This window comes from Phoenix dactylifera, chromosome 11 (assembly GCF_009389715.1).
Source record: "Phoenix dactylifera cultivar Barhee BC4 chromosome 11, palm_55x_up_171113_PBpolish2nd_filt_p, whole genome shotgun sequence".
Lineage (NCBI taxonomy): Eukaryota > Viridiplantae > Streptophyta > Magnoliopsida > Arecales > Arecaceae > Phoenix > Phoenix dactylifera.
Genome location: NC_052402.1, coordinates 27117540 through 27135290, shown reverse-complemented (window position 1 = coordinate 27135290; position 17751 = coordinate 27117540). Strand labels below are relative to the sequence as shown.

Sequence of the window (17751 nt, the reverse complement as noted above, 5' to 3'; positions counted from 1 at the left end):
TCTTTCAAAGGCTTGATTTAGAATTCATCTGTACACTGCATCAAGTACCATAGAATTTAATGCTAGATAATGCTACAAAGAAGGATCTTTTTGGTATACAGGTGGAATAGAAAATGAACTAGTTACCATCAATGACCTTCATCAATGCCTTGTATATGAGTTTTTCTTGACCAACTTCACTGACGAAGTCACCCAACAGATGAGGTTTACCATTAGTGGTTAACATGATGATCTGATTATCTGCTAGTAGTTGTAATATTAGTGGTAGCATACAATACAAGCAACAAGAATAGTTGTCATTACAATACCTAGCCCTAATCCTGTATAATGATGTACTAGGAGAAAGCAAACAACGTAGTCATGCCAGTACAAAAGCCTAGCCATGATCCTATTTGTTATCAAGCAAGATTACCAGTGCAGCCCTTGACAGAAAAAATCAGAGGGAACAAAATTGGCAACTGGCGACCAGCTTGTCAGAAGACAGTGATACTAACCTATATTTACTTCAAGATTAGAAGAAAAAAAAAGAACATGTAGCTAATCCAGATCCATCCCCATTCCATTATGTTGCAGATATGGAATGCTACGACAGGCTTTAGTTCAACCCCACCTGAAAAGGTCAAGCATGCTGCCATTCTCCAAAGCAGTTTCTTCCGAGGAGCCTGAGGAGCTCTCCATAGTGTCATCAGAGATACTATCTGGATTGAGCTGCATGTGCTGAGCATTATCAGCAACCCATTTGGCAACTTCAGGGGTTGATGCCCAATCAGTCAACGCTTCCCTAGTCGATTCACGTGTGAAGTCCTCCCACTCTTTCTTAGAGAACTTGCGTGTGGGCATCCTATGGTAGGTCGAGTAGTAGTCCTCATATTGTTGTGGCATTCTCTTGTAGGGGGATGAGTAGACATGTCCTGCAGGAACATAGAGAAAACAACACATCCACTCAGAAATTTCGGGCAGGAAGTATTGCTTGTACAACAAAGAGAGTTCTACATGCCCTAGATTTTGACATGCTCAATCCAGCTTGTTATAGATGCAGCAGTAGCACGCAGGCATCTTGCAGCTTTGCCCATGTTTTCTTCACATATCAAATTGTTACAACAAACAAATAAAGCCACTGCGAAAGTTGCAAAAAAATACTGATGATTGATATACATGGCCATAACAATCCGATCTTATCCCAACTATTCGGGGTTTTATGGATCCTTTTTAAGAGGAAAGGCTTTATGAATCCTCATTCACCAATCATTACTGTTTAGGGCACGTCTAATGTTATTATTTCAAGCTCTTCCTTATACTTTCCTACAACCTCCAACCATATTATTTCAGATCTACCCCTCCTTTTCCTACATCTTTCAAAACAGGTTTAGGTACCTCTTCTTAATGGAGCCCCCTTGAATTTCCATTGCACATGTTCATACCATCTCAATCAAGGTCTGCCATATCGATCTGAAACCACCACCATATCAGCAATACCATACCGGTACAATGCTAAGATTTGATTCGTTATATGAACCGAACAGGTCTACACTACTCCAAATGGAGCAAAACTGCCTCATACCACCCAGATCAAGCAGTACTATGGATGGAAGTGAGGAAAAACTGTTCGGAGCATATTGCAGTATGGGCGCATACTGTATTCCACCGACCATGTTATATCAAACTATCAACATACCACAGTATGGTTCCTAGCCAAATTTTTGGAGCTTGATCTCCATTGATTCTCCATCACTTTGTCTTTAATTTATGCAACACATACAGCTCTTCTAATATGCCCATAATTGTTTTTCAACAAATAAAACCTACTACACTTGTGATTGTTCAACTCATATAGAGCTAGTATGTCATTCTACAATTCAGCCGGCAGCGGACAAATATATATCCATGGCCAATCATTAGTATAAGAGGAAGAAGGTTAATCTTCTCTCATACCAGGCCCCAAAGTCTAGCGCCATTATTTTTCTTAAAGAGCCTGCAATTTAAAGCTTCCAAATTTTAACAAAGTTAGCAAAAAGTAGACCACAGATAATACGATTGTCCAACCCAAACAATCCACCATAGGAGTTGGGATACCAGAACTATAGAGTAATAGCACAGCAGAAGCATCTGTTGAGGTTGAAAATTTTCTGTCAAGCCAAAACAGTCAATTATCATGACGATTCTTAGAACTCATATCCATAATAAAGCTACAATCTTTTGAAAAGGGTGAGTTATGACCTCCAGGGTTTTAAGAGATACATTGTCTGAGAAACAAAAAGAAATGGGAAAGGAAAGGAAAGAAAAGGAAAACTGGGACCAGGGTTTTCAATCCATTAAAAGTTAGGATTCTGCTTATCACCTCCTAGAAAAATTGCTGAATCTTGTATAATAACAAGGACATGGAATCCTGCATCAAGTTAATTACTAGATGTTGAAAAACTTACCAGGTAATGTTCAAATAAATCTGTTGCACTGTCCATAGTACTTGTGTATAGCACAGGGAGATCACCCAAAAATTTCCTTAAGAATATGGGGTTTCAAGGCACGTTACCAAATCATGAGCTAAAACTACCATCTGAAACTTGATAGTACAAGTAGCATCCAAGTGGCAAAGGCCTCTTATTTGAAAGAACATTACCTTGTTTAAATTAAATGCTGTATCAAATTAACAATCAACCCACCATGAAAGAATGTGATTAAACCAAAATAATTTATAAATGGAACATTACCTTATAGAATGGTAAGCGGTCATGATACCATTTAACAATTGCATGGTAAATTGCTCCAGTTATGGTATGAAAAATGGTATTTGGATGCACTAGTTTTATAATAGTTGTAACAAGCAGTCCTCACCATTTTTTTTGCTCTTTCCATGGTTTGCAACTCTTACACAGTTAACTGATTAGACATTTTATGAAGATATTATACAGTTTGATACGGGTGCTTAAGGAGAGCCCTTTTCAACCGGGAGAGCCAAAAAGAAAATTTTTCTATGGCAATTTGTTTTTTAGTTAATGCCTAAGTAAAGACTAATTTTGGGACGCCAATATATGGTATTTTTTCTTTCTTATGGGACGCCTACTTAGGGAACGCCTATTTATGGCATTTTGTCTTTCTCCCTAAGTTTAGGATTATATATTGTATTGCTTGAAGAGCACTCCAAACATGCTTATATATTCATGATGTTGAGAACGAAGACTTGCAGAGGGAAGTGTAGTGGCTTCAACAAAATTTGGCGCATCTTCAAACTTTGAGACATAATATCTCAAATCATAAATTAGAGGAAGAAGATTCACATGACGAGGACAAAGACACCAATCCTTTTCATCGTGATCATAGCCCGACATCGAATCGTTCCCGAAGGAGTCGCGAGTTTCAATGAGTTCGACATCAAAGTTGATATTCCTAATTTTGAAGGGCACATCCTGATGAGTTCATTAATTGGTTGCATACGGTGGAGCGCGTCTTTAAATACAAAGATGTACCAGAAGATCACAAGGTGAAAATTGTAGCCATCAAGTTGAAGAAACACGCCTCTATCATGTGGGAACATCTTAAGAAGCAGATGGCACATAAAGGGAAAAAGCAAATTGTGACATGGAAAAAATGAGAGAGGTGCTAAGACAGAAATTTCTTCCAAATTACAGGCAAGATGTTTTTTTCAAGTTTCATAATTTTAAGCAAAAAAAATTATCTGTGGAAGATTATACTGCTGAGTTTGAGTATCTAATGTTGCGGTGTCTTGTTGAGGAGCGCGAGGAGCAAACCATAGCCTGTTATCTTGGCGGGTTACGTTGTGAAATTTATGACATGGTCTAATTGCAACCTTATTGGACTTTTAACGATGCGTGCAAGCTTGCAACAAAGGTGGAGAAGCAACTGAAGGAGCTTTGTAGGAGAGTTTTTCGCTCTACAAGTTGTGACACTCCTTTTAACCGGGAGAGTGCCGGACCTTCCAAGGTCAATTCCACCAAGGCGTCCTTGTCAAAAATCTCTTCAAAAGCAGAAAATCCTTGTCGATTCATTCCCAACCTCCTATTGGTCGTCGATGCTTCAAATGCCAAGGTATAGGCCATATTGCATCTGATTGTCTTAACCATAAAATTATTTCTCTTGTGGAGGAAGACGGAGGTGAAGCCGAAGATTTGGGTGAACCAACATATGATGAGGAGGTAGAAGAAGAGGAAGTGGTTTATGTCGATCAAGGAGAATCTCTAGTGGTTTGTAGGAGCTTGAGCGCAGCACATGTAAAAGATGACGAGTGGCTTCGCAACAACATCTTCCATACACGATGCACTTCTCATGGCAAAGTCTGTGATGAGATCATTGACGGAGGGAGCTGTGAGAATTCGTGGCAGCAATAACGGTAGAGAAATTGAAGCTCAAAACGGAAGATCATCCTCAACCATACAAGTTTTTTTGGTTTCGTAAGGATAATAAGGTAAAGGTTCACAAGCGTTGCCTTGTTCAATTTTCTATTGGCAAGAAATATTCCGATGAGTTGCTTTGTGATGTTATACCTATGTAGACTTGTGACTTATTACTTGGTCGTCCATGGTAATATTGATGGAGACATCAGAGCCCTTCATTCAGATGATCCTGAACCTCCGGATTGAGTCTGACCCGGATTGGGTCTATTTGAGTCCGAGTCATTTTCTTTATTGCATTATTTGCTTTTGTCTTAGTCAAGTCAATTTGGTCAGTTGTTTCGTTATTAGACTAGTCAATTGGGTTCATATAATTGGGTCAATTTAGTAGACCAATTTTGATAAGGGATTAATTGATGTAAGGGTCCAAATTTAGTCAGTGTCGATTGATTTGGTCAATTGATTACTTGATTTGGTCAAGATGTAAGGTGTATATAAAGACCACCCTCTCATGTATGAAGCGATTGAGGATTGAATGAAAAAACCCTAGCCTCCCTCTTGTTCTTCTTCTTCTTCCTCCTCCCCTTCTCTTCTTCCTACATCTCTATAACCTTTTCTTCCTTCTCTCTTCTTCTTCCTCCTCTTCCCTTGCATTTGTCCGCCATCAGCTTGGTATCAGAGCCTCGACTTTGCCCCTGCTGCCAAAGCCACGATCTAGTTCTTTTCTTTCCTCTCTCTCGGTCCTCACGCAAAGGAACAGAGAGGAAAACCCTCATCTATTTTTCAGAGGAGAAAGGCCCTTCATCGGTTTTCCCATTTCTGTTGCTGCACCCACACCCACTGCCGCTTCCGCCCCACAGCGCCTGTCTGGAGCTGCACGAGAAGGGAAGAAAGGAAGAGCCCTTGTCCCGCCATCCCGTGTCTCCATCCACTCCCGAGCACCCCGTCATCCCTCGTCGGCCGCCCCTTTCCACCGCGCTCTGCAACCAGCACCGCCGCCGAGCGCCCTCGACCTCCGAGCACCTCCTCCGAGGACCTCCACCGCATCCCGCCACTGCTTCCCCTCTCTCACGAACCCAAAAAGGTTCAGCTAATCGGCTCCCATACGACTCCCTCCGCCGCACACCGCACCGCGGTCGATTGCACCCGAGCCATCGCCGCAACCCCGGAAGCTCCACCGTGCCTGATATTCAGAGAAGATCACCGCCCGTGCCCGTGACCGGTTGCCGTCCGTGCTCGTGACTGCCTGCCCGAGGTCGGCCGCCCCCGTCGCTCCGCCCGCAAGCGCCGCCGCGGAGAGCGGCACGCCCTCCCAAATCCGTCGGGAGGTTGAAGAAGACCGGCGTTAATAGGTAAGAGCCAAACCCATTAGCCCGTTACCCGCTAGCCCGAGTCCAGCTCCAAAAAAAAAAAAGAAAAAAAAAAGAAAAGAGTAGCACGTGCCTTGCACGCAGAACAAAAAAAAAGACAAAAAAAGACAAAAAAAACCCTTTCCTCTGTAACTGTTCGTCTTCAACCTCCACTCCACCCCTCGGGTCCCCGCCGCCGCCGAGCCCGTCATCGCCGCCGGAGCCGTTGTTGCCAAGTGCCCCCTTCAGGCATCGCCTCCTTCGAGCCCTCCGCCGAGCTTTCCCTCCGAACGCCACCTTCCTCGAGCTGACCGCTCGCAGCGCTTCGTCGTGTCCTCCGAGCACGCCGCCACCGAACCACAGAGCCGCCCCACCCCTGTGCTTCCTTCTCGGCGCCGAGCTCCATCCCCCTTCCTCTGCTCCGCCGCCGGCCGTTCCCAACCCGAATCTCCATCACCTTCTGCCTCCCCTCTTTCCCCTCATCCCTTTTTTTTTCTTCGGCCCCTGCAACTCATCCGAGCCCAACACCCCACCAAAAAATCTCACCCGAGTCCACGGTCCCCTTCTTCAATTTAAGGCCCAACAGGCCCTGCCGTCATCAGACTTAATCCTATACAGGTCGTTTACATCTGTCCCCTCGGTTTGCAGGACAGTCAGATCCGCCAAATTGTAGTGATCCAACCCAAGTTAAAGCCAATTGAAGAGGCCATCAGCTGCAACCGTGTCTCTGATCGTCGCCCCAGCCCACGAGCGAACGACTCTGGTCGTCTGCTTTCCAACAGGTGATAGGTTTCTACTTTTCTTGGGCTTATTCATTTAATTATGTTCTAATTCTCTTGCATGATAGCCATATTCTTGAAAACTTACATTGTTGTCAAACTCCAAAACCTAGAACATCTACTTTCAAACCCATCTTATTCGCCTTTTAAAATCTAGATATTAAATTAGCACACCTTAGCGACTGGACGTTTCTCAGCATTCTTCGATCAGATTATTTTAGAATCAGAACAACTGTACTACTTGATTGCAATCTAATTTCTTAAATCGAATAATCTTAATCCTTAATTCTGAAAAACCGAAGTAAAAATCAGCAATATTTAAACTTTAAATTATTTTTATGAAAACTTGCTGATCTTTGAAATCATAATAGATTGCATTAGTAGGTTGTCCTCCATCAAATTTGGTCCTCCATCATATTTATTAAGGTTTCATTAGTAACACTGCATTTCACATCATCACCTAATATTGTTATTGCATGCCAACCTGTAGTGATAGGGAGTATTATTTCAATCAACCTAACACCCCTGTAGCTACCATGAATTCCGACATTTATAGATCTCTCATAGAACAATTCGCTGCCCTGCGGACTAGACACGGGGAATTCAAACAAAAGATCCGTGAGCTCATGCCAAATTCTAGGATCCCTAAACCGCCAACTCCTGTTGCAGCCCAACCTAAAATCGGTTTGGCCGCACCACCTGTAGTCCTTCCCCATTCTCCTAGGCACCAAACCCAATGCTCTAGGTGTCAACAATTCAGCCACATAACGTCCCAATGTTCCACTAAGACCTACTTGATTACTGAACCAGAAGTTAGAAACCAAGAGGCCGAATAAGTCGAAGAAGTCTATGAACCAAATATAGAAGACTATGTAGAAGACTTTGAAGACGAACCACAGGATTAGACTTTGTCCAAAATAATTTTCAAAGGGAGACTATTGATCTAAGTACAACCAAGCCACTTCACATCACTATTGTGGAAGAGGTAGTGAAAAATATTGAGAGCCAGTCACCGAGTTGGCTTGTAGCTAAAGATACTAATGCGGAGTCCAACCTTGAACATTCCCCTGTAGTAGTTTTTCTTCTAGAGGAGTTTCATGATGTAGTCCCTGATGATCTTCCGAATGCACATTCTTCGATGCGTGATATCCAACACGCAATTGATCTAGTTTTCGGAGCATCTCTGTCCAACCTTCCACATCATAGGCTCAACACAAATGTATATGCTAGGACCTAGGATTTAATGTTACCAATAGTTGAGTTTGCATATAATAGTTCGGTAAACAATCCATAGGCATGAGTCCATTCGAAGTGGTGTATGATTACAAACCTAGGCAATCCATAGACCTGTTTTCTATGTCTCATCAGTATGAAGTCTCTGAATCTGCACAGTCATTTGCATCACATCCATATTCATTGCATCAAGAAATCAGCAATTATATTTACTTTAAAACTTAAAATATAAATACACGGACGATATAAAGAGCTAAGTGAAAGAGGCTACGTCATGATAAGAATTAGGCTTGAACAACTTTCTTCGAAAACGTTCGAGAAGTTGCAAGCTTGTAGTACGGCACCGTTCGAATTCCTATGAAAAATTCGTTCGAATGTCTATGTTGTGAATCTTTTTGATGACTATGGAATTAGTGCGATATTTAATATTGAAGATTTAGTCCCATACAAAAAGACAACATTCATGACTTCTGACCCTTTTGTTGACATACCTGCCCATGTTGAACACCCTGACCTATTACATGCTGTTGAGCTACCACCTCCCAAATTTCATGCACGCAGAGAATAAATAGAACATATATTGGATGAGCAGGTGATGTAAACCAGAAATGGTGGTTATTTATGTTACCTTGTTTGGTGGAAAGATCGACCAAAATCTAACGTGACGTGAATTTTCAGAGCCCGATTGTAGCGCCTTGACCTCGATCTCCTGGAGCAGTACGACAGCCGGCCAGACCTGTACTCGACGAGGTCGAGTTTTTTCCATCCGGAAGGAGTTGATGGGGACATCAGAGCCCTTTATTCAGATGATCCCGAGCCCCCGGATTGAGTCATACCCGGATTGGGTCCATTTGAGTTTGAGTCATTTTCTTTTATTGCATTATTTGCTTGTTTTAGTCAAGCCAAGTTGGTCGGTTGTTTTGTTATTAGACTAGTCAATTGGATTTATGTAATTGGGTCAATTTAGTGAACCAATTTTGATAAGGGATGAATTGATGTAAGGGTCCAAATTTAGTCCGTATCGATTGATTTGGTCAATTGATTACTTGATTTGGTCAAGATATAAGGTCTATATAAAGACCACCCCTCTCATGTATAAGGCAATTGAGGATTGTATGAAAAAATCCCAGCCTCCCTCTTGTTCTTCTTCTTCCTCCTCCCTTTCTCTTCTTCCTGCGTCTCTATAACCTCGTTTTCCTTCTCCCTCCCTTCTACCTCCTCTTCCCTTGTAGTTGTCCGCCATTAAATATGATAGAAAAGTGATACATGATGGGTTCAAAAATATGTATTCCTTTATGAAGGATGGGGTGAAGATTGTGTTAGGGCCTACTAAGATAGAGAGTAGTCCCAAGCCTTCTAAAGAGAGGGAAAATAATCTTGTCTAAGATTGAAGTTGAAAAGGTCATAGTGGAATCTTGCAGAACCTATGCCCTTGTCGTTCTAGAGGAGAATAAGGAGACACGTGAGTTGCCCCCTATCATGAATACTTTGCCCCATGAATTTTCTGACATTATTTCCAATGCAATTCCACCTAGACTACTACCTATGAGATACATACAACATTGTATTGACTTCATACCTAGTGCTAGTCTCCCTAACAAGGTAGCATATAGGATGAATCCTAAGGAGCAAGAGTTACAAAGGCAAGTAGATAAGTTGATTGCTAAGGGGTTAGTGAGGGTGAGCTCATATGCAGTTCCAGCTCTTTTTGTGCCTAAAAAGGATGGTTCTTGGCGTATGTGCGTTAATAGTAGAGCAGTGAATAAGATCACAATCAAGTACCGATTTTCAACTTTACGTCTTGATGACCTACTTGATCAATTATATGGTGCTTCTATATTTTCGAAGACTGATCTTAGGAGCGGTTATCATCAGATCCGAATGAGACCGAAAGACGAGTGGAAGACTGTTTTCAAGATAAGGGATGGATTGTATGAATGGCCGATTATGCCATTTGGATTGTAAAATGCCCTGAGCAATTTTATGTGCCTTATGAATCATGTGTTTAAACCTTTTATTGTTTTGTTTGTTGTGGTTTACTTTGACGATATTTTATGCGCCTTATGAATCATGTGTTTAAACCTTTTATTGGTTTGTTTGTTGTGGTTTACTTTGACGATATTTTAGTGTACAACAAGCACATTGATCAGCATTTGATACATCTTTGTCAAGTTTTTGAGAAGCTTAGGAAGCAAAAGCTGTATGCGAACTTGAAGAAGTGTCACTTTTGCATTACAAGCCTCATCCTCTTAGGCTTTGTGGTCTCAAGTGAAGGAATCAAGATGGATCCAAGCAAGGTGGACGCGATCACAAGCTGGCCTGTTCCGAAGTCTATTCATGATATCCGAAGTTTTCATGGGTTAGCTTCATTTTATCGTCGATTTATGAAAAATTTAAGTACTATTATTTCTCCTATCACTAATTGTTTGAAAGAGATCTTTTAAGTGGACTGAAGAAGCCCAGAAGAGTTTTGAAGTTTTGAAGAGAAAGGTAGCTGAAGCTTTTGCATTAGTATTGCTGAATTTTGAAAGCATATTTGAAGTAGATTGTGATGCTTTCAAGATATGCTGAACCGATACCAGAAGCCGTACCAGTCGGTGATCGGACCGGTTCAGCATGTTTGGTACTGTCTCGGTACCGGGCTCGTACCGGAAGAGCCCAACCAAAGCCGGTGCAGGAGAAGAGAAACAATGAGCGAGTGAGGGACAGAGGGAGAAGGAGAGGCCACAGACTCCCGCGGAGGGCCGCAGGAGGGAGGAGCGGAGGCCACAAGGGCGTGGCGGAGGCCGTGGGGCCCGACAGAGGCCGAGTCCGTGGCCATAGAAAAAAATTTGAAAATTTTTAATTGAAATCGGCAGAGCATTTACCGACTTCACTTAAAAAATTCCAAATTTTTTTCCGCGGCCGCAGCCTCGGCCTCCGCAGGCGTTTGCGGCGGCTGCTGCTCCTTCCATCCCCCGCCCACTCGCTATTTATTCTTTTCTTTCCCGTCTCTAGTGCGAACCGATGTGCACGGCAGAACCATACCGGTAAGCCACCAAACCGGTCCGGTACAGGCTGAACTGGCCGGTACGGGCCGGTTTAGTATATCATGGATGCTTCTAATGTGGGCATTGGTGCTGTTCTTAGTCAAGAAGGTAAGCCTATTGCCTATTTCAGTGAGAAGTTGAGTGAGTCTCGGAGGCGATATTCTACTTATGACAAAATTCTATGCTATCTTGCGAGCCTTGGATTACTGGAGCCATTATCTTTTACCTAAGAAATTTGTTCTCTTTTCTGATCATGAAGCACTGAAGTACATCAATGGGCAACACAAACTGAACCAACAACATGCTCAGTGGGTGAAATTTTTGCACACTATTCATTCACCATTAAGTATAAGTCCGGACTTCAGAATAAGGTGGCCGAAGCACTAAGTCGAAGATATTCCTTGTTGTCTACTATGCAAGTGAAGGTCTTAGGCTTTGAAGTTCTCAAAGAGCTACATCAAGATGATGCATATTTCGATACTATTCTGACTGAATGCATGAAAGGGTCATTTAATCATTGTGTCTTGCAAGATGGATTTCTTTTCAAAGGCCATCGGTTATGCATTCCTCAATGTTCAATGCGGGAAGCAATTATTCTAGAAGCTCACGGAGGTGGCCTAGCTAGACATTTTGGGATAGACAACTCTTTTGTTGATGGCGTCTTATTTCTATTGGCCTAGAATGGAGCGAGACATTATGAGGCACTTGGAGCATTGCAAGACTTATCATATAGTCAAGAGCAATAGGCAAAACACAGGCTTGTATACCCCATTACCAGTTCCAAATTCACCATAGGAGGAAGTTAGCATTGACTTCATGATGGGCTTGCTGCGGACACAGGAACAAGGATTCTATCATGGTTGTTGTTGATCATTTTTCGAAGATGGCACATTTTGTTTCATGTAGCAAGACCGTGGATCAAGATTTGCGGTACCGATAGTACCGGTGTACCGGTGAAGACCGATTCTGGTGCGATACTGGTACCGAATCGATCAAGATAGGAAAAAAAATACGCGTCCGACGCGCAGACGCGCGCACCTGCGCGTTACATGCCACTTTGTGCGGCATTTACCTGCGTGGGCTCGCTGCCACGTGCGACGAGCCCGCGCGGGGAATCGAGGCAACGCAGGGAACTGCGTGCGGGCGCGAGCGGGCTTGCGGTTCCCCACTCGGCCCCGCGCGCGGGTTTTTTTTTTCTTTATTTTTTTCCTCCCCTTCTTCCTGAACCCTCCTTCCCCTCTCCTCCCTTCTCTCTTTCTCGGTTCCCCCATTCTCCCATGAGCAAGAGAGGTCCCGCCCGCGAGCAAGAAAGAGAGATCCTCCTTTTTTCGGTACTTGCCTTCTCTTCTTCCCCACTTCTCTTCTTTCTTCCTCTTCTTCCCCGCTTCTTCTCTTCTTTCTTCCTCCTCTTCTTCCCCGCTTCTACCGGTGCCGGTCGCACCGATTTCGGTTTGGTACCAGTTTTCACAGCTGAACCGTACCGGTAGCTGTCGGCACCGGTTTGGTACAGCCTGAACCAACCGGTTCCGGTCGGTTTGGCAGACTATGTCGTGGATGCTTCACATGTAGCTGACTTATACTTTCGAAAGATTGTGCGACTTCATGGCGTACCAAAAACGATTGTTTCAAATCAAGATACCAAGTTTATGAGTCACTTTTGGCACACTTTGTGGAGAAAGCTTGGTACGAAGTTACTTTTCAACACGTCACATCATCCTCAAACCGATGGTCAAATTAATTTGTTAACCGAAGTTTGAAAAATTTATTGACGAGTCTTGTGGGTAAAAACATTCGTTAGTGGAATCTTTTGTTAGCTCAAGCGGAGTTTGCCTACAACCGTTCCGCAAGTCAAACTACTAGTTGTAGCCTTTTGAAGCCATGTATAGCCTTAATCTGATTAGCCCCTTGGATTTGGCCCCTATTCCTTCAACACAACAATTCATTGGAGATGCCGATGAGCGAGTCAAGGCTATTAAGAAGATGCATGAGCAGATTAGAGAGAAGATTGTCAAGCAAAATGAGAAGTATCGTGCTATGCCAATAAGCATCGTAAGCCGGCGGCTTTCAAGAAAGGAGATTCGGTGTGGATTCATCTTCAAAAGGAGAGTTTTCCAACTAAAAAGTATGGAAAGCTGATGCCTCGAGCTGATGGTCCATTCAAGGTGTTGTGACGTGTCGGAAGGAATGCTTAAAAGGTTGAACTTCCAGGATATTATGGTGTTTCAGCTACATTCAATGTATCTGACTTGTCCTCTTATCATGGAGATGAAGATGAAGCTGGTCCAGACTCGAGGACGAGTCTTTTTCAATCGAGGGAGCATGACACTGGTGCTTAAGAAGAGTCCTTTTCAACCGAGGGAGCCAAAAAAAAAAAATTTATGGCAATTTGTTTTTTGGTTAATGCCTAAGCAAAGATTAATTTTGGGATGCCAATATATGGTATTTTTTCTTTCTTATGGGACGCCTACTTAGAAAATGCCTATTTATGGCATTTTGTCTTTCTCCTTAAGTTTAGGATTATATATTGTATTGCTTGAAGAGCACCCCAAACGTGCCTATATAAAGGCATGCTCTATGTTATGTTTGCAAAATTTAATTTGAAGTTTGAGTGAATTAAGGATTAAGCCTTTGGCTTGGTGAGTTCCTTGTTCTTATGGGTGTTCTATATCTCTAGGCGTTTCTTTGGGTGGTGAGCGTCTTTTTACTTTGTATCTCAAGAATATTGTCTGAGTGGTGATCACTAGAACTCTGTATCCCTAGAGTGGATTCCTTTGGGTAGTGAGTTTTCTTTTTTATCAAACTCTGTATCTCTTGGGTGGATTTCTTTGGGTGGTGAGTTTTTATCTATCCATTGTCCTTGTCCTTGGAGATTTGGGATTACCATTATTCTCAAATTCTTGGGTGGTTTTGGATTGCTCGTAGAGTTGGTCTTCCCCTTTTTATTTTTCCCGGAATCATAGTTACTAGTTAGTAAATTGTTAAAAGGAAAAGGCAACATACTAGGATAATCTCAGTGGTGTTCTTTGTGCATGACACATAGAAATATCATTGTTAAAAGTGCTGGTCTCATTTTCTTTTATTTTCACTTTGCTCATTCCTTCTCCCATCTCTCCCAACTTGATGCCTCCCTCATCTCTTGATGCCAGACATAATACACCCAACAACTCTAAACATCGATGTGGAACCCCATATTTCAATCTAGACTTGACAAGTTCTAAGTGAATATCCCTTCATGCACCCCTTCTAAAGACAAAATGCTTGTTACAAGATGGTCTACCTAGGGGCTTGGGCAATGCTTCGGCAATTAGAGTCCCTACCGACTAGGTATCGCTTAGCCACCTTGGCAACATTGCATAGAAATTACCCAAGGGGAACAAATATTATCCAGAAAAGTTATTGTTAAATAGATAAGAGATTTATCATTTTAAATTGCTTAGAATTATGAAGGTACAACATTCTTACCATGGGAATTTTATTGAAAATTCAATATATTAACTCTAAATTTTTTGCTCTTCTCCTATTTTACAAAATTCCATAGTGTGTGAAGAGTTCATTTGAAATTTAGATAATCTTATCACTTCCAATATGAATTTGAGAAAACATCACTAGACTATATCACTGATGTTTCATTACCCTATCAAAAGACCAACTAATACGAGGAATTTATCTTTTGACCTTATCTAATTCAATAATTATAACTTTTAAATGGTTTAAAAACAAAAATTACTTGAAATAAGCAAGAAATTGCAAATAATCAAAAGGCAAAACATCCAATTTCTACATTTCTATGATTATGTACAGTAGCTTGCATGCTTAACAATAACTATATTTTAAAAAAAAAGAATACACAAGTTAGGTAAATTTTTATTGATACCTTTTGAGGGCAAGCTGGACCAAGAATATGGACTAGAGTTCGCTAACACAGTTCTATTATTCTTAGCTGAACGACTCAAGAATTCAGCATGTCTGTTACCAGCAAATGTTTGCCGAGCTCCTTGATGCCACAAACTTCCTTTCACCAATCGTGTTTGCCTCCTGCATGAAAAGCTACTAGTCTTTCAGACTTTTTAAGTAAACAACGGAAGATAGATACTGTTGGAACTTACATTGTTGATGCACGGCGCCACCTTATCGAAGTGATGAGAGAGCAGATACTCCAAGAAATAACCAACACAACCAATGCCAAAGGAGCGTCCAATGTGCTCTGGCAAGGAATTCGTGAAAGGAAAATTCAAGAGGCAAAGAATACTTTTAGTTGCACAAAAGAGAAAGAAGTCCAATAACATCAATAATCAAACATGATAAGTTTATCTTAATTTCTTTAAAATAAATCTATACATCTGTTTTTCTAGTTCCTAACTTCAAATAAATCTATACACTTCGCCACATTTTTGAAGTGATGAGGGAGCAGATACTCCAAGAAACAACCAATGCAATCAATGCCAAAGGACCATCCAGTGTGCTTTGGCAAGAAATTCATGATAGGAAAAATTCAAGAGTGAGGCAAGACAATTCCCTCTAATGGTGCAAAAGAAAGAAGTTCAATAACATGGATGAAGAATCAAAGATGATAAATTTATCTTAAATTCCTTTAAAAAAAAATCAATGCATTTGTTTTTCCTAGTTCCAATCTTAACAGAACATGAATCCTGCAACAAGTCTGAAACTACTACAGCCAACTCAACAAAATTGAGGGTATACAAAATGGATATAAGTTTTGTTCCTGTTACTCTTTACCATTACATCTTCAGTTATGATGATCACCTTTCCTTGTGTATACATATATCTCTGAATTTTACCTGAATTGCAGGTTTGGTGATTCAAATCAAGTCTTTGTATCCAGAATAAAATTTCGCAAGCAAATGATTGTTGAAGAGTACAGGGACAGGTGGAGGCTAAGTTAGCAAAAGATTTGATAAGAACAGTTCCTTCTGCTGACTCTATTCATTATTGAGACTGACCGGTTATCTCTCTTTTATCACTGTTCATTGCTAAACTGCTAGACAAGATGTTTTGATGTTGGGAGATGCAGCTTAATTTTTTCCTTCAGCTAAATGTGAATTCTAGATGTTGCAATGCCAAAATCTGGCATAATGTTCAAACCAATTAATGAAAAAAAAACCCTGGAAGTAATAGGGAAGTAAAAAATTTATGCATCTCTAATAAATGATTGCATCCAAATAGGGAACTATGAAAAGGTTCTCCAAAACAACAGTGTGCATCTTATGTCATAAAGACAGGTGAATTGTAGATCGTTTCCTAAACCATCGAGGAGGTAGCGTTGTACAAGTAAAACAAGCTTGACTGGCCAGTTTCAGAGACCAAACACACTCAAGAGATGGGAAAGGACAAAGGAAATGCCACTCTTGCATGCGTCCGTGCAAGTGGAGAATCATGCACGCGATTCCCCGCGTGGGGCAACGCACCCACGCGGGCTGGCAGCCCGCATGGGCCATTTAATGCCATAGAGTGGCATTTAACGCGTCCACATGCGGATGCGCGCGACGCATTTTTTTTTTCGCGTCCGCGTGTGTCCGTGCATAGTTTTTTTTCGCATCTACGTGTTGCGTCCGCACGCGCGTCTACTCTATTGGCCAGTTCGGTATTGGTTTCAACCGGTACCGTATTGGTATCAGTGCCTACCAGTACGTCGGTATAGTCGGTCCGGCGGACCTTGATTTAGACAAATGGTTCAATTCTCCTGGTAAAAATGGGGGAATTCTATTCCATTTCATTGTTCAAGAACAATTGAGGAAAGAAAGTTAGAGAAGTATGGTATCTCTTCAAATACTGAATATAGAAATGCCACCAATTGTACCAACTTATGTCTCTCCCTTATCAATCAGTATTGGTGAAAAAAAAAGAAATTTCTGTACGTGTCTGACGATAAAGCTCTTTCCTAGAGCTTGTGTTAAAATGCAAATCTGCATTCGGTCTGACAAATCTGTTCATAATTTTTGTAATAAAAAAACTACCCTTCTTAGCTTTCAAATCAGCCATCTCTCAGCAAAAACAGCTCCCTTCATACATGCCCACCTTCTGAATATATGCAACCCAGAACATATTCAAGTACCAAAATTAAATCCTGACAGATAGACAACTCAAATGTTGTAAGACTAGAAAAGTATATTGAAACACTCAAGGTCATGAAAACAAATATCTCCACATATCTATATAGAATAGATCAAAAACAGAATGAGTCTTACCATCTATTTTCTTAACATTCAACCCAAGTACTGACTATTTAAGGTTGCTACACTAATCCTTTTCCACTATTCATATGTTCATCTATTCTTCTTACAATTTCTATATATATTATCTAGTTTAGCCTTCCACTTGCTCAACTCTTCGACAAATATCCAAGTCACTCCTAGAGTCTTCATTAAAGGTGCCAATATCATCTGCATTGACGCTCTACTTTTTCCCAACTCAAGTTCCTTCTTGTTTAGTTGTTTCTACCCAAGCACAATAACCGCATCGACATTTTTTCATCTTTGCAATGCTTATTTAATGTGTCAAAACCTTCTATGTTGCCCAAGATTTTGATCCATACATCCCTATCAGCATTATTTCTACCTTAGAGATTAGAAAGGCATGAAGTCAAAATGAAACACACCAAAACCACCCCTCTATCCAGTCCTCTCTAATTTTATTTACTCAAGATTCATATTCTATTCTACTTCCAAAATTCAAGAGACATTTCACATATAATAATAACAATATGAATATAAGCTAAATATTCTCTTATGCAACCCAAAATGCTATTCAACTTGTCGGGCTTGAATCTACTTGACTCCAAGTCATAATAACCCTACAATTGATAATTGTACTTACACAAATATGCATTATTGTCAAGGAAACACCAAGAGATCTATAAGTGGAGGATCCATGGCCAAAAAGAGGTTCAAAATATTTCACAATTTTATATCCAAATTCAAGTAGCATAATGCTTGTTGGATGTGGATCAGAATCACCAAAAAAATAACCAAAACAAGAATTTACATCAATGTTGTAA

General features: G+C 41.2%; 1 protein-coding gene across 8 annotated transcripts in view; it reads right to left on the bottom strand.

The window, feature by feature from the left end:
* Nucleotides 1-200: 200 nt before the first annotated feature.
* Nucleotides 201-17751, bottom strand: part of LOC103718839 — a 41263-nt gene continuing 23712 nt past the window's right edge. For 6 of the 8 annotated variants that reach the window (XM_039131991.1, XM_026809189.2, XM_039131993.1 and 3 more), the window contains 3 exons: nucleotides 14843-14940; nucleotides 14611-14783; nucleotides 201-911 (listed from right to left, as the gene is read on the bottom strand). In XM_039131991.1, coding sequence (XP_038987919.1) covers nucleotides 601-911; nucleotides 14611-14783; nucleotides 14843-14940 — 582 coding nt within the window. In that variant the 3' untranslated portion in view covers nucleotides 201-600. The remainder of the gene's footprint in view (nucleotides 912-14610; nucleotides 14784-14842; nucleotides 14941-17751) is intronic. The other 2 variants (XM_039131992.1, XM_026809190.2) reach the window with 1 other exon arrangement.